This window comes from Schistocerca piceifrons, chromosome 4 (assembly GCF_021461385.2).
Source record: "Schistocerca piceifrons isolate TAMUIC-IGC-003096 chromosome 4, iqSchPice1.1, whole genome shotgun sequence".
Classification (NCBI taxonomy): Eukaryota; Metazoa; Arthropoda; class Insecta; order Orthoptera; family Acrididae; genus Schistocerca; species Schistocerca piceifrons.
Genome location: NC_060141.1, coordinates 114,676,069 through 114,701,470, shown reverse-complemented (window position 1 = coordinate 114,701,470; position 25,402 = coordinate 114,676,069). Strand labels below are relative to the sequence as shown.

At 38.0% G+C, this 25,402-nt stretch overlaps 1 protein-coding gene across 1 annotated transcript in view; it reads left to right on the top strand.

Annotated features, from left to right (window-relative positions):
• Window positions 1-25,402, top strand: part of LOC124795641 (PMS1 protein homolog 1-like) — a 121,607-nt gene that overhangs the window by 83,133 nt on the left and 13,072 nt on the right. The window contains exons 12-16 of the mRNA XM_047259714.1: window positions 340-478; window positions 561-870; window positions 7,511-7,705; window positions 21,216-21,343; window positions 21,430-21,587. Of these exons, the coding sequence (XP_047115670.1) occupies window positions 340-478; window positions 561-870; window positions 7,511-7,705; window positions 21,216-21,343; window positions 21,430-21,587 (930 nt within the window). The remainder of the gene's footprint in view (window positions 1-339; window positions 479-560; window positions 871-7,510; window positions 7,706-21,215; window positions 21,344-21,429; window positions 21,588-25,402) is intronic.

Here is a 25,402-nt window from a genome sequence, read left to right as displayed (position 1 = left end):
AATATTTGTATTGATTCTTGAGCTCACTGCCTGTAACAGATGTTTCATCTGCCAGAAGTAAAGGACTTGCACACACATTCTTGAATGGCTGTTGTGCTGAAGTTCAAATATTCTACTAAGTTTGGTAACAAAAAAAAGCATTTGACACTGTTCTTTGAATTATTTGCATCTACGTATCACTGTTGTTATTTTGTTGATGGTGAGTTTCCTACACAGTTATGTATTAAGCCTGTTAACCCATCCGTCTTTTGGTGTGAGATATTGGTTGTTTTTTCAGTTGTGATAGTGTTTGAACCTTAAATTTTTTTATATTTTGAGCCTTTATTATGTTTTCTTTAGGGTGCTAAACTCTTACTGCCAAAAGTGAACAAGAGTAAAAAGGAATTTTTTGATCTGTCCTTGCACAGTGTCAGCAGTCAAATGGGCTGTAAAGAGCAGAGTGCATTCACAAAATTTTCAAGACATATGCGTCCAAAACGTATGTACTTGTTGTCTTATGCATGTGTCCCCCTTAATGTGTATTCCAGAATGTAATTACATTTTTTATATAAATTTTGTAGTTCTTGAAGAAAACCCTGGTGTTGCATTCACAAAAGTTGCTAGCCTTCTGGTTGAGCACTGGAAACAACTGACAGATGAAGAGAAGTCTAAATATGAAGAAATAGCACGAGAGGAGGAAGAGAGGAAGCACAATGTTCCCACTAGGAAAAGTACTGAAAAAATATGTTCTCCAAGTGTAGTAGAAATGCTGAATACCACGCCAATGAGGAAACCTCCATTGGATGATCTCCATAGTGTAGATGGCTGTGTGCCTTGTTCTATGACAGAAATTAATCAAAAAATGGAAGAAATAGCATTAAAGCACAGAAGGTAAACCTGCATTTACTATTGTTTGAATAATCTGTTAAATGTACTGTGCATGAAATTTCAGTGATCAGATGGTAGTTATTTGTAACAATTTTAATAACATCAATGAAATAGTGCTACCTGTAATAAAATTTTCTTACATTACTGTGCCAATCCACACTATCAGCGACCTTTTGGTAGCATATTCTACATTCCAGTACTTTAGCAATGTTTGGATGAGAGAATAAGCTTCCTGAAATGTTGTGGACTGAAGCAGTTGGTAACTTGTGCATATTTTATTGAACTGACACGCCACGGAAGCCTTCACTCTTGCATGTGGTCCCTAATGGCATTTGTGGTAGAATTTTCTGTTCAAGTCTCTTTTTCAGAATATAGGCTTGTGTTAGTTTTGTATGAAATCCACACTCTTAAGCCATGAAATGCTGGTTTTCACCTTAAATCATAATAATATTTCCGAAATAAAACCTTTACAGATATTGATAACGTATATTGGCTGTTGGATGACTATATTAAGCTTCCTGCAAACCGCTTTCGCCCTGTAGGTTGCTTACTCTTGTTACAAAGGCCTCCCTCCTCCAGAGGCTGCTTACAAATACCAAAAAGGCATTGCGTGTTGTGGACATGATACTATGTACAAATAGTTTGTTGATGAACTGTTCATTACGGCCACCACCAGGGGCACCAGTCATGCTTGTGAGCAGCTTGCACCTCAGGAAACTGGTGGCGCTGCTATCGAAGAACAAATTACTGTCCGCATGTCACATGGTCACAGTCATACCTCCACCTGCTGGATACTTACGGTGGAGCGCAACTTCCAGCAGTAGCATTCAACATCTAGCTCAGTTCTGGGCCAGGAGTCAATTGCACCTCTTACCACTTCAATTGGAACTCACTGAGACAAGCTTGGATGCTCCATTCTAAACTGCACTGTCTCCACACTGCTTAAAGGTATACCACACCATGTGGTCCTCCTGGACGCTGTTCTTATAGCCACTTGGAATGAGGCTTCCCTCAGAATTGTTGTAACGCCAGTAGAATTTATTTCTGTTGCTTTCAGCTGATAACAAGTGATCTCTCAGTTCTTATCCGAACTTAACTTTATTGTGAACTTGCGCTGTTAATAAAGTGCTCTTAAGTTCAACCTTGGTATCATGAATCATCAGTGTGCATCACCCAAAAGAGTTTCAACCGTGGCAGTGGAGGATTAAATAATTTTTGTAGAGGATAAAAATGGGACTTAACAGTGATAACGAGGATAAAGATGTGTTTTCTGCCATGCTCTCTTGCCATTGCTTTATTACCCAGGTTGGATACTTTACCTGTGTGATGACGTCTCACTATGTATACATTTTTGCACTTTGTGTACTTGAATACCATGTTGTCTGTTGCTATTTCTATTGTGTTTCTGGAGTCACTACCATGGAGAAACAGTGTCAACAGGGACAGTTTGTGAGAGATGGCGGTATTCCTTGCCCATGTGTCAGGGCTGATCCAGCCTCGGACTTTGCACCAGTACCCCCTGTGCCTTCACTGACTTTTCGTCTCGTCCACCACTTAACCTCCTCCCATCTCCAGCCTTGCCCGACACTGTTCTGTTCATTGCAGCTGTGGTCAGCCCTTCCCCTGAGGTTGGCATCGTCTGGATATCCATTGGTGATGAGGTTCGAGTCCGATTTTGTTGAAGCTCCTGGGATCATCAGCTGTTGTTGTCCTGTCTGGCCTCCATGTCCCCTCATTTCAGCTGTGCCAGTGCTGCCATGTGCACTGTTCTGACTTGTTCCTGATGTTGACTACAGACTTTCTATGACAGATTTTGTATTAGATGAGGACTTTTATTTCTTATATAGTTGATGATGTGACTCTGTTTCACCACGCTGCAGATGCACAGTAGTAATCTAACCAGGAAAAATATGAAACTGCAACAAATCTCCTAGTATTAAGTCCAATTCTTCGATAGCAAACCCTTTTCACTAACAAGAAGTAAAACCAGGAATATGTTACCAAGCAAGAAGTTTACGGTCCTAGTTTTGTCCCTTGGCTCCACTACAGTAAAACCTATTGCTGTACTTCAATAGTTGATCCAGCACTGCATGTCAACACGCACCATTGCTTCTGCCCAAAGCTGCCATGGTTTACTTCCTCTCGAGGGCCCCTGCTTCTGGGTACTGCTCTTATGCACACAGCAGCAGCAAACTTCCGGCCTTTCTGGTCTCCTTCCATTCAGTTGTTTCTGTGCTCCTGTGCCCATTGCAGCAAAGACCTTTCTGCCACTGTGGTCTCCCTTCTGCTTTTGCCATTTCTGTTCTTCCTAGTGGCATCTCACTGCCCTCCACAGTACTCCTACATCACTGCACTTCTCATGTGCCCCTCACATGCTCCTTATGCACAGTTTCACATTTCTGCCCCCCACCCCCGTGCTCTAACAGCAAGTAATGCTATCTTGCTGTCCACAGGTTCATCAGCACACACTGACACGGCACCTGACGTCAGCACCACCATGCTGTCGCCGCATTGGTCAAGCCACAGGGTTTCCAGAGCCTCCAAGACCTCCACCTTTGCTGCCACTCCATATTCGCCAGTGCCATACCGTCTCACACTGGCACATTGTTGAATCAACCTCTTGCAACAGCATTTAACTGCTCGCTCAGTTCTGGGCCAGGAGCTGGCTACACCTCATATGTCATGAATCAGAACTCGTCGAGATCAGCCCAGACACACTGTTCTACACTGCACCATGTCTGCACTGCTTCACAGTATGCCACACTGCACATCCACCTGGACACCATTCCCATAGCCACTTGGCATGAGGCTTCCCTCAGAAATAGTATAACGCCAGCGGACTTTGTTCCTGTTACTTTCTTGTGGTAATGAATGATCTTTCAATTGTTATCTGAGCTTAACTTCATTGAGAACTTTTGCTGTGAATAAAGTATTTTTATATTTAACCTGAGAATCACCATTCATACAGCTTGCATCATCCAAACTGGTCTTACAATGGTGAGAAATGATTTAACACATGTACCATCTGTTGGCTATACCGCAACTCCATTCCCCAAAATTGGATCTCAAGATGGGTTAAATAGTGAGCTGTACTGATAAAGAACTGAATGCTATGATGAAAGCCGTTATAGCATTTGAGGTACTCATCAGATGAAAAATGTTATATCTTCTACTGAATTGTGTTAAGTGTAGTGTCCTACATTGAACGTAAGATTTTCTCACTCAAGTTCGATTTGATAAAAATTTTATCACTATGTGTCTATATAATACTGTAAAATAAACCATCAGCTTTCTAGCTTCTGTTGGAATCAACCTTAATGAGGGTTAGTATATGTGCTGTGTCATTGCTGCTGTTTACGTGGTACCAATCTTTTGCACACATTCCTCATGATCTTTTCTCTTATTGGATAATATCATTAGGGAAGAGGGCAACAAATGACTACCACTTCAACACTTTTGCTAAAGGTGCATTGAATGTATTAGTATATTTGGTGGACGTACTTTTCAGTCATGCTCCAAATGTGCCTTACCATTTTCTTCAGTTGAGGCTGTACTTGGCTATTCAGAATGATCTTAATCTTCAATATAATTTTCTTTGAGTCTCATTCATTGAACCAATAAAAGAGTGTGGCCATGGAAATGCAAGGAGAGCACATAGAACACACTTGATACAGTTTTACCGGCTTTCGTATTCTTGATTATGGCCGCAGTGTATACAGATCACCAAAGCTCTCTTTCTTGAAAATTATAGATACAATTCATCATGCAGGTTTTATGTTGCACAAGGCAGTGTTTAAATGCCAGATCTTAACTTAGCCTTCTGTGGTAACAATTCATAACTTCTCAAGCATAAAGTGTATTGTTAGTTATACTATTACTAGCACTCAGTTTAATTTGTCTCCCACCAATAGAATGAACTTCCAGAACAAAATCATAGGGAAAAACACCATTACAGCTGTATGAAGCTAGTGGTGACTGGTGTGGTTTTAGTGGTAGTCCTCAACCAAGGTTGGGGTTATTTATAATACGGGTTGTGCAGGAGACTCACACTTGTTTTATATTTGTTAGAGCACTGCTGAATGTACTCAAACCTTTGTGAGTATGACACCACCAAGAAGAATGCAAATGACTGAAATAAGCTTTATATAACAGATTAGGTACAGGACAATACACAAATGATAGGGATTGCAGAATTCTTCAAGATCTCGCTTGTGGAGAATTGAGTATGGTGTGCAGCCCTCATATGCTATGAACAGAGCCTCGTAATATAACAGAGGACCTGGATATTTTCATCTGGGGAATCTTTGTTGATACACAATCACAGTGGACACATTGAAGGGGGACTTATCTGAAAATTCCACATTTTGCTGCCTACCCTTGCAGTGATGGTGTTGATAAATCCATTGCAATCTGTGGGTTTTGGGGTGTCTGTACAATGAATCGAATGCAGTGGCAACCATGCTACAGTCCAGCTCACAGCAGATGGGTTCAAACCATTGCTGCTTGGTCTTTGAGTGACTTTCATGGGTGATGTTGTACAGTCTTTTGTGGACAAGATGGTTGTCGTACAGACTTGCGATCACGTTTGTGTAGGCCAGTTGTCAGTTATTGCTGTGTATGACCTTTTCAGTTGACTAGTTCCATGCGTGCATGACTGTCATACCATGCCCTATTTGTGCCGAAATTATGTGCCATTTCCCAGGACCTGGTCTATCTCCCCCTTTCGAACTCGCATCTTGACCTTATTGCCCCTTTTATAGTCCCATTTCACTGAGGTCTGCTGAGTATCAGGATATGTGGTAATGTAACTTGTAACGAATGCACCATTAAAAGGGAAAAAACACACATGTTCACACAAGTATGCACACCTCACACACACATGTTCGCTATCTCTGAGCATTCAGGTCAGAGCAGCCAGAGATAGTGGTCATGTGTGAATGTGAGGTGTGCTTGCTTGTGTGTGTGTGTGTGTGTGTGTGTGTGTGTGTGTGTGTGTGTTTTCATTTCTGAAGAAGGCTATGGCCACATCTTTAGGGTGAGTAGCAATCAATTCTTTACATAATATTGTTGATGTTCCAACCTGGACTTTCCATTGTTCGAATGTACTATTAATACATCTGTACCACACTTTGTGACTGCAGAGTATCTAACAAAGTTCCTATTTCCAAAATGTACCACAGAAAATGTCAGTAGGTCAAAAGCACTTGAGACATATCTTAATGGTACATTCTTTATGTGGAACTTCCGTGACTCAGACAGCTGATGTGGGAGGACTTAGAAGTTGTATAGGCTTTCTCAATTGTTCAGGCAAATAGAAGATACCTATCAGCTAGTTGACAGCTCGTTTGACTCACTATGGAGGACCTCTGTCCAGTTTCTTACATGTCAGTGATTTGGCAAGTGTGTGAATTTCAGCTTATTCAACAGAGAACCAGGTCTTTGTTTCCTCAAAAGTGTTGGGCAATCTCATCACCCTCTCAGTGGAGCATAGTTGCATTGTAATGGTACCTGATCAATAACAAATGACTAAACTTTTTGGGATCATTAGTAGTATACACTTTTTTTATGTATGTCATGTATCAAATTCTTACTAGAAATACCATTCACGAGTGATCTGAACAGACACATTTTTTTGATGTTGGAGCTTTTCAGGCTGACTTTAAGTTTGTTGTATATGCCCAAGTAATGGTACTAATTGAAACAATAATGCTGCAAACTGTATGATCAGTAGTTCAGAGTTCTTGTGTCCAGCAAAAGGAAGAAAAAGAGAGAGAGTAAAGGCTTAGATGCAGTGAGACTTAACAAAGACCAAGCAGGATTGTAACCAAGTACCCTTTACCAAGGTGTTGCTACAGGACAGGGCAAGAATAAAATCAGCAATGAGTTGCCAGCAAGAGACAATGGTTTTCCTCGTATCATATTCTCTTGTGGCATGGAATTCTGGGTGACTTTTCTGCTTAACCATTGTTAGTTCACATTTTTCTCAAATTTATGAAGTAGGCACATACTTTGAAAGGTATTGACTCTACCAGCTTTTATACATTTGACAGTCTGTCAACATCTATTATCTGTTGTCTCCACATTAAGCTAAAATATATGAGAGACAATAATCTTTACTGTGTTGTTTTATCTGTGTTTGGTTGTGGTTTAATCACAGACTGCTGTTCTTTTCTTCAACTCAAGTTGTATGGCTATGGTATTTTGAAGAAATATCTGGTTCGAAAATGTGCCAGATACTCAGTTCAGACTTCACTGTTTTCTTCTTTTTATTCATGTTGAATGATTGAGTCTGTTGAATATCAGGCTGTTATACTTAGTTTCTTCTCATGTGTGGCCGGCTGAAGTGGCCGTGCGGTTCTAGGCGCTGCAGTCTAGAACCACGAGACCGCTACGGTCGCAGGTTTGAATCCTGCCTAGGGCATGGATGTGTGTGTTGTTCTTAGGTTAGTTAGTTTTAACTAGTTCTAAGTTCTAGGGGACTAATGACCTTGGAAGTTGAGTCCCATAGTGCTCAGTGCCATTTGAACCATTTTTCTCATGGGTGTGTGTAAATAATTGCAAGTGCTTTTAATTTTTAAGATTATTTTCATTTCAATAACATTAGTCTTATTGCATTATTTCATTTAATATATTTAATTTCCAGTTCAGGCAAAGGATCTGGTGAAATATTTGTGATTGGCCAGATACGACCACATGGTGTGTGGTTATATATGAAAAACAGAGAGATTGGGATAATCAGGCATTGGGCACTGCAGGAGACTGTCGAGTTTCATAAAATGATGAAGGAGACAACAGTGCCCTTGGCTCCAGTTATGAACAATATACCTCTTAGACCTAGGTAATACATCTTATGTTCGCATGTTATGTGTATGATGCTACAGTCTGTCACACACTATATCGCATGAAAGAGATAAGCAAATTTAAATAGTATGAGTTTTATTGTTTGTAGCCGTAACCACAAAATGTAAACCGAAATAGTAGCAGTGTAAAAGCAACTACTGCCTTCAGAAGCAGATCATTAATGGACAAGGTAGGGCCAGTGTAGACACAATTTTAATTATAAAAGTAGAATATGATCAATACTAAGTGATTTTGATTTGAGGCTTCAGTTTGGGCACTAAAAGTAATACATCATCGTATAATGAAGAGTTCAGCTTGTTGAGTTAAATGCACATGCAGTATCCTCTATTTAAGGCTCTTAAATAGTACTTGTGTTCTTTTGAATATGAGATGACAGTGTGACTATTAAATCAAAATACTGTACTTACAGCATAAAATGAGAAAGAATGTATTGGTAAGATTCGCATGCTTTGATTTGTATCTTTATATACATACATAGCACTACTCCTCACAGTGCTATGCATGATGGAAGATAGTTTGTACTAATATTAGCGATTTTCTATCCTATTTTATTTGGTTACAGGATGAGGAATAAATGGTTGTGTGTATGACTCACTATGGGAGATCATCAGGGCTGGGATCAACTTGTTTCATTTTCTAGTAATTGACAACAATGAATTTTTCATAGTATGCTAGAGCCTTGAAAGTAGTACCAAGTTTTGAAATGGTACTGTAGCGTAGCAGACACATTGATGGGCTACAATGCTAAACATTGTGGCTTTGAGTCCAGCTGCGCACCATTTAAAATTTCATTGTTTTTACACATTTATCAACATGACTTTGATCATTATTTTTATTCTGTTAACTGGTTTAAATATTTTTATTTTTCATCTATACTTGTATCTAGTAGCATTTTAATCGTTGTGTTAACCTTTTTATTCGCTCTCATTTTTTAATTCCTTTCATATTTTTTCCGTTAGTATCTTTATCAATGTATTTTTAACTATTTTTGTTTATCTATCATTATATTTAAAGTTTTAAAACGATGATCGAACTGTTTTTCATTACGACATGTACATGTTTTTGGATTGTTATTATCATAAAAGTTCTTCTTGCCTCATACAAAATAATGCTACTGTAGATTTAAATGAAAGAAGGTGTTATAAATAAAATGAAATTAAAGCAAATAATACAAATAATGATTGCAACAACACAGAAGCAAATATAACATAATGAAAAGGAAGAAATTAAATCAAAGTAAATACATTAAAATAATTAGAATTGTTTGAGCAAAGATTCAAAATGAAAAAAGAATAACAGGAAAAAACTGATTCAGCAAAGAGTGTGTGTGCATGTGTGAATTGTGGTTTATTAGCCTCATAATGTACATAATCTAAATAATTTGATTCAGGTAGAGGAGACACGTCAAAATTGTGGTAAAGTTTTACCATATACATACAACACCTGATTTTAACAAATGGTACCATAACAATAATACAATATAAAAATACACATACAATAAAAAAAACTAACAATTAATTACAACAACTGATTTTAACAAATGGTATCATAATAATAATACAGTTTTGTTACACATACAATTAAAGACTAACAATTAATTACCCCTTGCTCAAATTATCATGTCATCTTCTATTAATTCTTCTACTGAATAGTAGCATTTCTCCCACAGAATCTGCTGTAGCTTTATTTTTAGACTCTCTGGCTTCATATTAAATATTTTTTGCCCATTAGCTTGTTATATATTGTCATCCCCATATACTGTGGAGTTCGTGCATATAATTTCAAATGATGTGTGGGTAAAAAAAAAAAAAAAAAATATTTCTTGTGTTGTATGTGTGGTTAAAATGATTTTCCTCAAATAATTTTTGTGTGCTGTGTACAAAGATTATAATGTCATAAATGTATATGGAGGGAACTGTAAGGATTTTAAGGTTCCGAAATAATGGGCAACAAGATTCTGTTTGTTGTGCACTACACATGTATCTTATAATTTTCTTTTGCAGTTTCAGTATTCGAGATACACTACTTGAATTTCCCCAGAAAATGATACCATACCTAATGACAGATTCAAAATAACTATGATGTGCTGTTTTTTGTGTACTCATGTCAGTAGAGTGTGCTAGTATTTGCACTGCAAATGCAAAGCTGCTTAGTTTATTTGATAGGAACTCAATATGTGTACTCCAGTTTAAGTTGTTGTTCACATTTAGTCCTAGGAATTTGTCTGTGTTAACTTCTTCCATAGGGTGATTGTGATGATGTATTTTAAGAGCCACACATTTCAAATGTTTGGTTTTGTAATGCACCATATTGGTTTTTGCAATGTTCAGTTTCAAGCCATTTAACTGGAACCGGTTTTCTAGAGTACCAATTGTGCTCACAATGGAGCTCTGAATTTTTTCTGCATCATCTTCAATTAAAACAGAAGTATCATTCGCAAACAGAACTGATGGGGAATTTATATTTATGGGCAAGTCATTTACATAGAATGGGAACAGGATTGGCCCCAAAATGGAGCCTTGAGGCACACCTTGTGATACTGTACTCCATTTGGAATAATAATTCACTGCATTTGATGTGACACTTACCCTTTGCTTTCTGTTGTGGAAGTATGATGTGAGCCATTTCAGAGCTTTGTCCTTAATTCCATATTTGTTTAATTTGTAGATAAGCAAGTCATGGTTCACCGAGTCAAATGCTTTTGAAAGATCGCAGAAGATACGTGCGACTTTACTCTTCTGATCCAATGATTTGCATATCTTCTCAATGAAGTTATTTACTGCATCCAGTGCGTTTTTTCCTTGTTGGAATCCAAATTGGTTACTTACGATAATATCATTTTTTACGATAAAATTTTTGATCTGATTTGCAGCTACTTTCTCTAACACTTTTGATAGGATTGGGAGAATAGAAATAGAGCGGTAGTTTCCCATATCTTCCCTCAACCCTTTCTTGGACAGAGGTCTCACTTCGGCATATTTTAACACATCAGAAAAGCATCCCTGTTCAAAAGATTGGTTGACTATTTTAGCTAGCAGGGGTGCTATTATGTCATATACTGCTTTAATCACTTTACTTGGTGTCCCATCCCACCCAGCAGAATTTTTATTTTTTAATGACAATATAACATTTTTCACATCCTTTATTGTGACTTTTTTAAAATCTGTGAGATATTCAGCTTCTTGGTTGAGTCCAAAGGGGATTACTTTACTCTGATATCCTGCTACATCAACTTCTGACTTTGCTACATTTATGAAGAATTCATTTCAACACTCTGATATTTGAGCTGGGTTTACAAGAACATTATCATCTACTGTAATCTTAGTTATTTCATTACTACTGACTTTAACACCTAACTCTGTGTGTGTGTGTGTGTGTGTGTGTGTGTGTGTGTGTGTGTGTGTGTACACCAATTAATTCGAAAAAAATAATCATTATAGTCATTTTGATAGAAAATCCTGGGGGAATCAAACCCACAGCCTTGAATATACCAACCAAATAACTTAACCAATAGGCTACAGCACCATTCTGAAAATCATTCCTATTTGCAAGGCTGTAGCGGATCATGAAAAATGAGTTTGGTAGATTACTAACAAATAGTGGCCCACCAGGGTGAATGGTTGCAGCCTTGCAAGGTGTGATAACTGGGACACTGAACTACAACACCACATAGGTGGTTTCAAAAAGTTGATCCCACCCTGATAACTGGGACACTGAACTACAACACCACATAGGTGGTTTCAAAAAGTTGATCCCACCCCTGGAGACCTCCCTTGTCAGTATACTACCTATTTGCACTAATTCATATGTAAGATATATGTTGGTGGCAGCAGAATTGTTGCAGTCTTCATCAAAAAAAACACTTCCCAACATTTGCCCTGCTTTTCCTGCAAAGATCTCAGTTAGTTCCCTGAGGATATGGGCTTATCCCAACTAGATGCAACCTGAAATACGCATTTTTGTATTTATACAATGTCTGTCGTCTGCCTACTTGCTAAAGGGTCCAAACACTGGAGCAGTACTCTAGAATAAGTCACACTACCCTGTAGTACTTCATATGTAGTTATCTAAAAAGGTGCTGTGCACTTTCCCAGACTTCTTCTAACAAATCCTAGCTCTCTATTCACCTTCCCTACAGTTGATCTTGTGCGGTTGTCAGATTTCGTGTCTCTTCAGAGTATCATCTATTACTATTTCAACAGTGCAACAAGCACAAGGAATATTCCACTAATCTTGTCATTGAATACTATTGGGTTTTTTTCTATTTATTACTGGAATTCTCTTATATTTATACAGATTTAAAGATAGCTGCTACTACACCAGCTGGAGAAGCTGTTAAAGTCAAGTTATTTTGTGTTTCCTTATGATGATCCAGTGAATGATCTGACAGTGCTACTGCAGTATGTGATAAACTGCGTAAATGGGACAGTAGAAAGTCCTTGATGGAATGGAAATAATGGAAGGACTAAAGGTAGCAAATCATGACATAGTTTAGTGGTTGTGTGGTTAATTGGCACATAAACAAGACAGGAAGAGTTGCCAAGCTTTTGGAAGATTCCTCCTTCAAGACTAAGAGGATACACTATACACTATTACACCTGTGTAACTATATTCTTCCAGCAGGTGTATGTGTGTTTCTTAGTTCTGAACAAGGACCCATCTGAAAACTTATCAACATTTTCTTTCTTCTAGAGAAATTATTTACTTCTATTGAGAATATTAGTGCTCTTCATATGTTTCTGTTGACATATGTCCAATGTTTTGTTTCTGTTGAATATTTGTTGTCCATTATTGTACACTTGGTTATTGTTATAGTGGAAAAACAGTCATACTACACACATGAACATTTGTTGAAAGAAAAACTGTTTTCACCATTAAAGAAGAGAAACTAACTACACCTTTTAACAGAATGAAAGCTTCTTGTCTCTTCACTGTCTTTTTAAATAACAGAAATGTCAAAGATAATTTAGTCACAAAATCAGAACAAGTATAGGAGCTGTTATCCACTTGCTTAACTTTAACTCTGAACAGTTCTACTAGTCAAAAATTCTTCAAGCTAATCAAATATCTATGAAGATAATTAGTGTGATTGAAAGTTCATTGCATTGTAGAAATGTAGGAAGAGGGAACTTAGTTGTTCACCTGCATCTGCTATTTGCAAAATATTGTGTGAGAGTAGTGCAAGCTGTGTTTCACACGTGTGTTTCTTTATGTACCCATGCTGATAATTTGAAATAACTGGTCTGTATTTTTCTGCATACATCATTTTAACTTGATTTGAAACAGAAGTGACCAGAACTCTTTTCCAGTTGTGCAGGAATATTTACTGTGTTTCAGATTTTTGATAAATGTGAGTGAGGAACGAGGCTAATTCTACAACATATTGAATGTTGAATTTCCACAGAGCCTGTGCCTTATTTTCTGTGAGTGGTCTTTAATTACTCTTCAATACCATTTATTATGGTTATTTCAGTATATCTCATTTATTATGGTCAAACACTTATACTGTTATGTCCTTACGTGTAAAAATATTTTTAAATCCAGAATTCAGTAATTGTCTTTTGTCTGATGTCCTCAGTTTCAACACTAGACTGGTTCCAAACCTTCCACCCAATGTCTAGTGGATTTTCTGATAAATCTTTCACCTACTATCACCTAAAAGCATCATACATGGCCCTTCTTACAGATGTATAGGTTGCTCTTAAGTTTTCTGTATCCTTTCTGCTACACGTTGTATTGCAGAAATAGTGCAACAGTCTCTATTTTTTCAACATTTTCTGAATGGTACCATTATATCATAGTGGGTTCATCATCACAATATTTTTTGGAATCTTAAATTTTTGTTATTTTGTGATCCATTTGGAAAATGAAAACATGTTCCTCATCGTTGTCACAGATACAGTCGTATAGACACAGGTATCAGAATAGTTTATGGTTCTCCACCTCATGTTTAAAGATGTAACTTGGTTGGAACATATCACAGTAATGGAATAATTGAGATCCCTGCATCCTAAAGAAAATGTTGTGGTAATGTGTTCATTGTAGCTGCTTCCAGAATAGAATATTTCAAGATGATGTTACAAAAACATTGTTGTTCCCTGAACCTCTTGTACGAGGTGAGGCACATAGCATAAGGTTTCTTTATATTGTAATTACAATTAGAAATTGTTACAAAGGTATGTTTCTCTTACTACAGTGAAATCTTAAGCAGTCAGTCAGATTGAACAAACCTAAAGCTGTCCACACTGTCAGTTTTAAAATATTTTTGACGTCACATGTGTCCCCAACTTTTTATAATCCAAACTGCAAAATTATCTCTAGAGTAAACAGTGCTGCTCATTTAATGATTTTTGTGTACATTGAAGCAGTTAATTACACTATATATATCTATAGTTTTCTAATTTTCAATTTTTAAATATGTATTTTGTAAAGACTTTAGGATTAAAGGAGAGCCCTCACCAAAAACCAGAAGTGCTGAATTGTCAATAGGTACACAGGAAAGGAGGAAAGCTTTCAAGTTATCCTTTGACGAGCTGGAGTCTCACACACACACACACACACACACACACACACAGAGAGAGAGAGAGAGAGAGAGAGAGAGAGAGAGAGAGAGAGAGAGAGAGGAAAAACACAGAAAGAAAAAAAATTGTATGAGACAGCGAGAATTAGTAAAGACCCAGAAATAATTTTACACTATAAAAATTATTGTAACATACTGAGAAAAGTTGTCAGAAAATAAAAAAAATGTGTATATTAGAGATGAAATTAACAACTCAGGCAATAAAATCAAATAAATATGGAATGTTGTTAGAAGAGAGACGTGAAAAGTAACCACTGGGGTAGGTAGTATACTATTAAAGAGAATGAGACCGTCTTAACCATCAGTACACAAGTAGCTAATATATTTAACAACGATTTCTTATGTGTAGGTGAAAAAATTGGCAAGAATAGTTTAAAAGAAAAAGCCTTACAATACACAGAAGAGTCGGTTTTGAGAACCCTAGTCACATTAGGTTTCATCTAACAACCTCTTGTGAAATAAGGAATATCATTAAATCTTTGAAAAATAAATGTTCTGCTGGAGTGGATGACATCTCTAACAAGATGTTAAAATAATGTGGAGCAGTTAAGCTGATGTTCTTAGTCACATCTGTAATGCATTACTAACTCAAGGTATTTTCCCAGACAAGTTAAAATATGCCATTGTCAAGCCTCTCTAAAAGAAAGGGAGTACCACAATTGTCAATAATTACCGTCCAGTATCATTGCTTACAGCATTTTCAAAAATTGTTGAGAAATTAATGTAGTCAAGAGTGGTTAGCCATCTCAACAGTAATGGGATACTTAATAAATCACAGTTTGGATTTCAAAAATGCTGTTCTACTGAAACAGCAATATACAATTTCACTGCCCACATAATAGGGTTTTTAAATGGTAAAGTGTCACCAATAGGAATTTTCTGAGACTTGTCCAAAGCATTTGGTTGTGAGAACCATGACATTATGTTATAGAAATTACATTTCTATGGTATAAATGGAACAGCATTGAGTGGCTTAAGTTATATCTACAGAACACAAAGCAAAAAGTTTCTTTATATGGATTAAGTGATTTAAGAAAATTTCCCACTTGCTGTAACTGGGGTGAAATACATTAGTTGTTCCATGGGGTTCGATTATGGGTCCCCCTCTGTTCTTGATGTATGTGAATGACTTCCCTTCTTATCTGAAACAAGAAGGCTAAACTGACACTGTTTGCTGATGATACAAGCATCATTATTAATCCAGTAAAAGAAACTCTAATAGAAAATGATACAAATAATGTCTTTGGAAAAGTAGTTAATTGGTTTTCTGCGAAAGGGCTTGCTCTGAACTTTGAAAAAACAGAATACATCCAATTTTTTACTGTAAGAAGTGCAGTCCCGTCAATAAATATAACACATCAACAGAAGTCAATAGCCAGGGTAGAGCATACTAAGTTTTAGGTGTACATATAGATGAGAATCTTAATTGAAAAATTCATATTTTCGATCTCCTAAAGCGACTAGGTTCAGTTACTTTTGCAATCAGAATAATTGCTAATTCTGAGGATATAGAAATTAGCAAGCTAACATACTTTGCATACTATCACTCTCTGATGTCATACAGAATAATATTCTGGAGTAACTCTTAGGCAAAAAGTATTTACTGCTCAAAAGAAAGTGGTTAGAATAATGGGTGGGGCTCATAGTCACACATCTTGTAGGCACCCATTTAAAAGGTTAGGAATTCTTACAACAGCCTCACAGTACATTACTCGGTAATGAAATTGTTCTCAACAACATGGACCAATTTAAAAACAACAGTGGCATTCAAGATTATAATACCAGAAGAAAGAAAGACTTACATTATCCTTTACTTAACCTATCTTTGGCACAGAAAGGGGCAAAAATGCTGCTGTAAAAATTTTACATAAATTACCGGATGAAATAAAATGTCTGGCAGATAGCAGTAATATAAGGAAATGAGGTAGGTAATAAAAATTTTAAGCCAAAAAAAAGAAAAGAAAAGAATCTCCATTCATGTGTGCATTTCTTATGCACTTTCATGCAGCAGGTTGTTGACTGGTTGTGGTGGAGGTGGGTTGGTGGAAAGAGGTAGAGGGAGGCAAGAGGAAGGGAGAGGGACCGAGAGTGGGTGGTTAGTGGCTTGGAGAGAGGCTGTCAATTTACTGGCTAGGAATGTGGGAGAGAGAGGTGGCAGGTATATGGGCTGGTAGATGGGATTGTAACAGCTCGTGGGAAGTGGCACACGGTGAAGGCAAAGTGGGGACATAAATTGGGTGGGGGTGACAGGATAGAGGAGTCAGAACCAAGACATTCTATTCACATTCCTCACAACCTCAACACCTTTTCTCCCATCTGCTTCATCTGGTCCTCCTCTGCTCAATGCACCACCACCTACCTGGACGTTGACCTCCACCTCCACCATCCCCAACTCTGTTCATATTAAACCCATTAACCACCAACAGTACCCGCATTTCGATAGCTGCCATCTCTTTCACACCAAAAAATGCCTTCCATACAGCCTAGCCACTGATGGACAGCATATCTGCAATGACGAGAATTTACTTGCCCAGTATGCTGAAGGCCTCACTTAGGCCTTCACAGATAGGCATTACTCCCCGAACCTAGTCTGCAACCAAATTTTCCTTACCATATTCTCCCCCCTCCCCCCCCCCCCCCCCTTCCAAGAATCAGCTCAGCTGCAATGGAGCACTCCCCTTGTCAACCAGTATGACCCTGGACTGGAACAACTGAACGATGTCCTTTGCTAGGGCTTTGTTCATCACTTGTCCTGACTTTAAATGAGGAACAGCATACCCAAGCCCCTTCTCACCCCCTCCTAAAGTGGCGTTCTGTTGCCCACCCAACCTGCACTACATCCTTGTCCATCCCTATGCCACTCCCACTCCCAACCCCTTGGCACAGGGTTCATATCCTTGTGGTGTACCTAGGTGCAAGACCTGCCCAATCCACTCATCCAGCACCTCCTACTCCAGCCCAGTCACAGGCTTATCCTATCCCATCAGAGGCCAGGTCACGTGCGAAAGCAGCTATGTGATACTCCACTGCATTTACTGCACAGCATTTTATCTAGGTGTGACTACCAACCGGCTGTCAACCAGGATGAATGACCGCTGCCAAACTGTTGTCAAGAACAAAAGTGACCACTCGATGGCACCACATACAGCTGGAAATCCTATGCTCAATTTCAGTGCCTGCTTCACAACCAGAGCCATCTGGATTCTTCCCTCCATCACCAACTTCTCTGAACTGCACAGATGGGAGTTATTCTTACAACACATCCTCCACTACTGTAATCATCCTGGCTTCAACCTCAGGTAACTCATTGTCCCTGCCCCCTACTCCCAACAGTTTCACTGTCCTCCCTTCTGTCACTCCCTCCCATTTCATTTCCCCACATCACCTTCAGCATGTGCCACTTCCCACCAGCTGCTACAATCATGCAAGCCCATACACCTGCCCCTCCATCCTGTGTTCCTAGCAGGCAAACTGGCCACTTCTCTCCAATCCACTAGCCACCCAGTCCCAGTCTCCCTCCCTGCCTGCCGCATCCTCTCCCTCTACACAACCAATGTGACACTACCCCACGACAACCAGTCCACCTGCCGTAAAATAACATTGACACTGTCAGTCTACCTGGCACCATGTAGGGGCATTGGCGTGTGTGTGTGTGTGTGTGTGTGTGTGTTTTATTCTATCTCATCAAAGGCTAACTGAAAACTAGCAAGTTTTCCTTATTTTGTATGTGCTTATCGACAGCACAATGGTTTTGCTTTTCAGTCAATGGTCTCCTTTAATCCTAAAATAATTACTTTCTACAAGAGCTTTCCTACAACATTTATAAGTATTTTGCATGCCTCAAACCCATCCATGTTCCGATTAAAGTTTGAGGGAAAGCAAGAATTCAGAACCAGCTTGTATACATCTAGTCACACTTCTGCAGATTAGCATTATTAATCAAATGACTGGCAGGTATTTTATGGATTACAAGGAGCAACATCATAGTGACATTTGAAACTCAATGTTTTAGCAGACAGAGGCAAATATTTTGGCCTTACATTGTATATGCTGTGTCACCTTGGTACTCGATAGCAATTCAGAGAAACATTTATAGGAATATTGTGCTAGTTACATTGTTGTGTTGCGGTTTTAATGCCTGCTGTCATGTGAAGTGGAGAGGACGTTTTCAAACTAGGGAAATACCTGTTACAAAGGTGTACTTACTACAGCAGATGATGTTAGAAAAAGCTAAAAAAGTGTATAAGTCAGTAAGGGGTGCCCTTTTCATACTGGTGTGTTACTTTAAAATGCATGGTTGACACATTTTTGATACGTATTCACCATGTTTATTTGTAAATTTCCGTGATTTTAATGAATATTTCTAGCATTTTAGTGCATTTATATGTTATTTTTAGTACACAGCAATTCACCTTCTTGAATAGTAATATCATGTTTGCTAAACCCTTTCTCACTGATGACACCCCCAAGAAGAAAGCAAAAAGGCTGTAGCCAAAAGTTGTAAAGTATTTCTTTCATATGTGGTACCCCAGGCTAGTTGTTTAAGGCAGTTTTCTGATAAAATGTGTTCAGTATTATTTTGAAAGACTGTTGGGCCAGCAGAAACATCTGATTATTAAACTGAGTCACCTTAGTCAGTTACTTCTGATAATATGATTAATTTTGGCAGTTGCTAACTAGGGATGGTAAAAACTGACCGGTTTTGGTTCAGAATAACCAGTATTTTTCAGTATTTTTTTTACTAATAACCAGGTAAAAACATCAGTTATTCATAGCAGCTGTACTGAAATGTTTCATTTTTAAATAAACCTTTTTCAAGGAATGAGTAATTTTTATTTGTAAAATTTGCATTGCTTTGAAATATTGCGTTATTATGGAAAATGGGAGAAGCTATGGATTTTAATAACAATGCCGGCAGAAACAAGGAACAAACACATGGCATAAGAATTGGCACAGCATTGCTGAGACAATAATGTACCTGATACCATGTAGAGTGGCCTTTTGTATGGGATGCATGTATCTGCTGTGTGCAAGACTTGCCCCATCTGGTTTATATGACAGTCGGTCATCAACTGTGTTAGAGAATGGCACCATTCCTAGTCTGGAAGTTTTTACAAAGTGTGGTATTAGTGAAGTACAATGCCCCATTTGCTTTAAAAGATTAAAATGGGAGGAACCACAACAAACTTGTGATATAATATAAGGAGAAAACGTAACATTTAGCAGTTCATTCATAGTTTGCAATGAAAATAGAAAGCACCTGATCTGCTGCTTGTGTCTATATAATAGAAGAGGCATTCAAATGAATCCCAATCACTAGTAAAAAGGGTAATGATTTTATTGACTCAAAAATGTAGTTATACACAGTACACACACTCAAAAATAGCCGCCAAAACTGTTGGCACATTTATCCCATTGCGATATTCAACGGTTGATTTTTCCTTGAAGAAGTTAGTAAGCTGCTGTCGGATCCAGGCCTGGACCCAGTCACACGCTTCGTTGTCCGTGTGACGTTGCCCATGCTAATACCCAGTAACCGATGGGTCTCATCCATGGTGATTCTGCGGTTGTCCAAGACTAAAGCATTCACTTCCACAACCATTTACGGTGTGAAGACACAATGAGCCTGTCTAGTATGAGCATCGTCTTCCAGTGGCGTGTGCCCCTCAAGGAATTGTTCGCGCCAATCCACAACACTTGAACAACCCAGACTGTACTCACTGTACACAGCCTTCATCCGTTGATATATTTCATGGCCTCCAAGTCCCTGTGCCACCAAAAATCGAATCACTCCTCGTTGTTCCTGTTGACTTGCCTGCATGTTTGGTAGTGGACGATAACTTGTGTAATCACCTTCTCTTAAGTGTGAAACCACACTGTCGCTATGCTACATCAAACGGTGCGCACGTGTCAGGCTCTATTCCCCCAGTTACTTGGTGCCACCTTACGTGTAAGGCAAAGGCAGATGCACTGACCAGGTTTCATTTGAATGAACCTCATATGCCTTTATCTGCTTGTTGCTCTTGAAAACGGACATATTAACATGAAAAACAGAGTCTTCAAACTCAATTTTCACTCCTTAGCACTGACTTTGTCCAAATAGTGAATGAATGGTCCAGAATTACAACATGATTTTTGAGTAGAATTTTAAAAAATTAGAATCAATAGGTGATTTTTTGTAGTAGTCAGCCACTTATCACTTTTCGAGAAAAGCGGGGAACGGTGGACAGACTAACTTTTCTTTTATTAGCCTGTTTAATTTAATATTTTGATTCTATGTATCTTTACGTCATAATGTTTGAATCTTTCTATGATTTCTACATTTAATATATGAAATAATAGAAATAAGAAACTGTAAAACACTTATTTCAGAAACTGGTTATTTTGTGCAGTTTTAAGAATCTGGTTAAACTGGCATTGGAAAAAACCTATATAACTGAAATCCAGTAGTGTCACTGATAACCGCCATCCCTATTGCTAATCCAAGTGTTCCTGCTTATTGCTATGCACCCACACCTCCTGGAGAGCCCCATGCATCTTTCCAACATATGTTCTGCAAGATGTTGATAATTTCTGAACTTTCTCGTTCCAGTTTCACCCAATCTTCAATTACTAATATCATGTTTGGTGACCATCCAAGGCAGTTATTGAGAGTGAAATTTACGACACTGTTAACAAGAATCGTAGCTACTAGTGAGCATGCTGCTGAGCAAAATTTCCCATTATTGAATAGAAATTTACAAGTCTTGCTAATACATCGTTGTATTAGTACTTGAATGCTTAATGAACAACCAATATTTATGTTTCTGCAAGTTAATAAGAATATTTGTTTGCTTTCTTTTTAAATATTTTTTTGTTTGTATTGCCATTTCCCAACAAAACTGACATTAAATACTGTATTTCTTAGTTTGCTAGGTCCAGAACTGTGGAATATATTTACATCTTTAGAGCATTCTTTTGATACTGCATCTGGTGAAATAGTTGTATCAAGTCCATTTATAAGTAAAAATGGATTCCGAATTGTCATATCTGAAGGTATGTTTACATTCTTCATGATTGGCCGTGCTTTTTTAAGTTCAGATACCAGTGCCAATGTATGTATGAATTCCACAATGTTTCAGGCCCAGACGATGATTCTGCTTCCATTTCACACATTGCAAGTACTGTTAGATTCTATGATGTTATGGAGTTAAAAGAGATATTGCAAATATTGAAAGTGAAAGGCTCAAATTGTGCTTTGGAGCACTGCCGACCTTTAAAGATCCTTAACTATTTCAAGGTAATGACCCAAACATCAGATAAAACTAGAATTATTGGTGGCAGTAGTACTTTATTTTATTCTTTTATGGAAGCTGAAAGTAATCTGAGAATGACTGATTTGAAGCATTAACCGATTTAATGTGGTGGGCCTCATTAGTCCTTGTAAAAAATTAATTACTGCCAGTAGACATACATAAATGTGACACACTTCCTAGTTTTGGTACTAATAGTGCCTTCCTCTGGAAGGAGACAGATGAAGCTTCAGCTCTGCCTATCCTTATTCTCACTGCAGGTGGTCTGATTGACCTGCCCTTCCTTTTCAGCCTTCTACAACCTATCCCTCTCCCTTCCCCAAGGAAGGAACTATTAGTTCTGAGTGATAAGAAGTGTTTCAGCAGTACTACATATTTCTGCTCCTGCAGGTAAGCACTGCCTCATAATTTTGTTAGTTTTCTTGACTGAATTTTCTTTTGATATAGTTAAATAATGTAGTATAAATTTTGATACATGTGAGCAACTGGAGCATAGAAGAAACTTGAAATAGAAGTCTCCCAGTTTCTGACAGTCAGTCCTTATAAAATAGAAGTTTGAGACATTACTCATATACCACTACTCTTAATGCAGTTGCGACCATTAGAAATTCTATTTTTCCTGTGCTTGAAGCCTGTATTGTTAGTAAGTTCAGCTTATAATCACTTATCAGCATTATGGCCCCTGATATTGAGCTGTTCACAAGATGAAGTGTGATAAATAAAAATTCAGAAAAATAGTGAAGTCCATTTCTTAACCCCTGTTTCTATAAGCTTAACTTAACTTAGAGAACTTAGCCCTAGTGGGGTCTCACTCCATAAATTCATTATTTTTTTGCTCTCCACACTGAAGCCTTTCCACTATTTTTTTTCTATTCTATATAGGAAGCCTCCATTTTTATTGATATACAGGGTGATTCAAAAAGAATACCACAACTTTAGGAATTTAAAACTCTGCAACGACAAAAGGCAGAGCTAAGCACTATCTGTCAGCGAATTAAGGGAGCTATAAAGTTTCATTTAGTTGTACATTTGTTCGCTTGAGGCGCTGTTGACTAGGCGTCAGCGTCAGTTGATGCTAAGATGGCGACCGCTCAACAGAAAGCTTTTTGTGTTATTGAGTTCGGCAAAAGTGAATCGACGACAGTTGTTCAGCGTGCATTTCGAATGAAGTATGGTGTTAAACCTCCTGATGGGTGGTGTATTAAACGTTGGTATAAACAGTTTACAGAGAATGGGTGTTTGTGCAAAGGGAAAAGTTCTGGACGAGTGATGAAAATGTAGCACGCATCCAGCAAGCATTTGTTCGCAGCCCAGGAAAATCGACTCGCAGAGCTAGCAGAGAGCTGCAAATTCCACAATCAACTGTATGGAGAGTCCTACGAAAAAGGATGGAGCGCCACCACATTGGCACTTATCTGTCCATAACTACCTGAACGTCAACTACCCGAGGCGATGGATCGGCCGCCAGGCAGCCCGTGACATCACTGGCCTCCAAGAAGCCCTGATCTTACCCCCTACGATTTTTTCTTATTGGGGGTATGTTAAGGATATGGTGTTTCTACCACCTCTCCCAGCCACCATTGATGATTTGAAACGAGAAATAACAGCAGCTATCCAAACTGTCACGCCTGATATGCTACAGAGAGTGTGGAACGAGTTGGAGTATCGGGTTGATATTGCTCGTGTGTCTGGAGGGGGTCATATTGAACATCTCTGAACTTGTTTTTGAGTGAAAAAAACCTTTTTAAATACTCTTTGTAATGATGTATAACAGAAGGTTATATTATGTTTCTTTCATTAAATACACATTTTTAAAGTTGTGGTATTCTTTTTGAATCACCCTGTATATTGCACAAACTCATTTGGAGCTCCACACAAAGAACAAAAAACTAATGCATTCAAAAAGTCTCTTATGACATGTACCCATGTGAAAAATAATGAAGGTACTCGTAACTAGTTTTACACATGTATCTAAAATCAAGACAGTTTTTATGGTCTGCTTCTATTCTTTGCCTCTCTGCAGTACTCTCGTATCAAGTATGTTCCGTTGGCTTTGAGTGTAAATATCAAATTATGATCTGTATGATACTGTGACAATCAAAATAAAAGTGAACTGGTGAGGGAAATGGTGTTGACAAAGATTTCAGATTGATAGGGCATTTGGAGAAATGCCTCATTAGACAAGTTTTCGTGTATTGGATGACAATTTCGAAGTTCCCAAAGTGATCCTCTATTGCATGTTGCATCATAACGGAGAACCTTTGGGGGGGGGGGGGGGGGCAGACAAATCTTTTAATGTGCTAGAGTACACATTACATATTTAATTACATATTTATGCACACACGTGTGTATGGGTGACACACACACACACACACACACACACACACACACACACACACACACACACAGATTCTACAAGACAAATGTTTTACTTTTTTCACATTCTTGAGAACCATTTGACTTAGGGTGGTGGGCATCAGACTAGTATAAATTACTCTTGTAGTAACTCTTACGTCTTTAGTCTGGACTACATTAGTAAATTACATCTGTAGTAATATAGTAACTCTTGGAGAGCTCAATTTCTGTTTACTTCTTTAGTTATAACTATAGTAGTAACACCTTTTTACTAAAGAAGTAAGTCATTTCTGCACACTGCTGGCATGTGCATTTTGTTTTCTCTCAGAAAATATTGATTCTCGGCAGACATTATTGTATCATCTTTTGACAATTCTATCTATAAAGGGTTATTAAAATTCAAAAAAGCTAAATGCTATTGCATTAATGATAAGATTGGTGTATTATGAAAAATAAACATGCTGTTAATGGATGAATGTATTATTCAGTCCTTAACCCCACCATCTACAACTACCACTGTACATTGTTGGGGGTGGGGAGACGTGTTATCCAAGCAACGCCATATACAATATTTTTGCCACTTGAGGTATGAGCTAACAGCAACCTGGAGGTAGCCAAGGACAATTTAAGTGTTAAGGGAAACTCAAAAAAAAAAAAACAACAAAAAACAAAAAAAACAAAAAAAAACAGAAAGTGAAAAAAGAGCAGTCTGCTGAAATAATGAATAAGTGCATAACTACTATTGAATTTAAAAAGCATGATGTCAGCATGCTAAAAATGAAAACGGATGCTTGGGAAAAAGACACATTGAATACAATGCAGAAGCTCTTACACAAAGAAATGAAAGTGAAAGAAAAGGAAATGAAACCTGAATGTAATCAAGAACAATTCCAAACTGGCAGTGGAGTAGCAGAGGTGGAGATAGATGATATAAGCCAAATGGATATTGATACACTCCCACAGGTTTTTGAGGACCTAGCTGGAGTTAATGACAGTGACACAACTGAATACAGTGTGATCATTTCTAGCAGCGTCAATGATGAAAAGTACTCAGAAGATAGCGATGAAACTGCTGAATGTGAAACTTTATCCTGTAGTCATGAACCACGGCTTGCATTCTCTGGTGAGAGCTTGTCAGAAGACACAATAATGAAGAAAAGGCAGAGAACATGCAATTGTAGTGAAGAACAGGGAGTTGTTGGAAGAAGCAGATGAACTTCATTCATTAAAAATTTGTTTAATATGAGAGGAATATAATGCAAAAATGTTGTTACTTGAAAGACAAAGAAAAATCACAAAAGAAGAGCATAACCTTAAAATGGAAGTTATGAATAAATTCATGAATGAAATGGAGCAAACGGTAGATATTGATTCTTCAGGCAATATGCTCAAGAAATTTAGGTTTTTGTAAATGAGTATGAAAATGTTTTACATGTATAAAACAAAT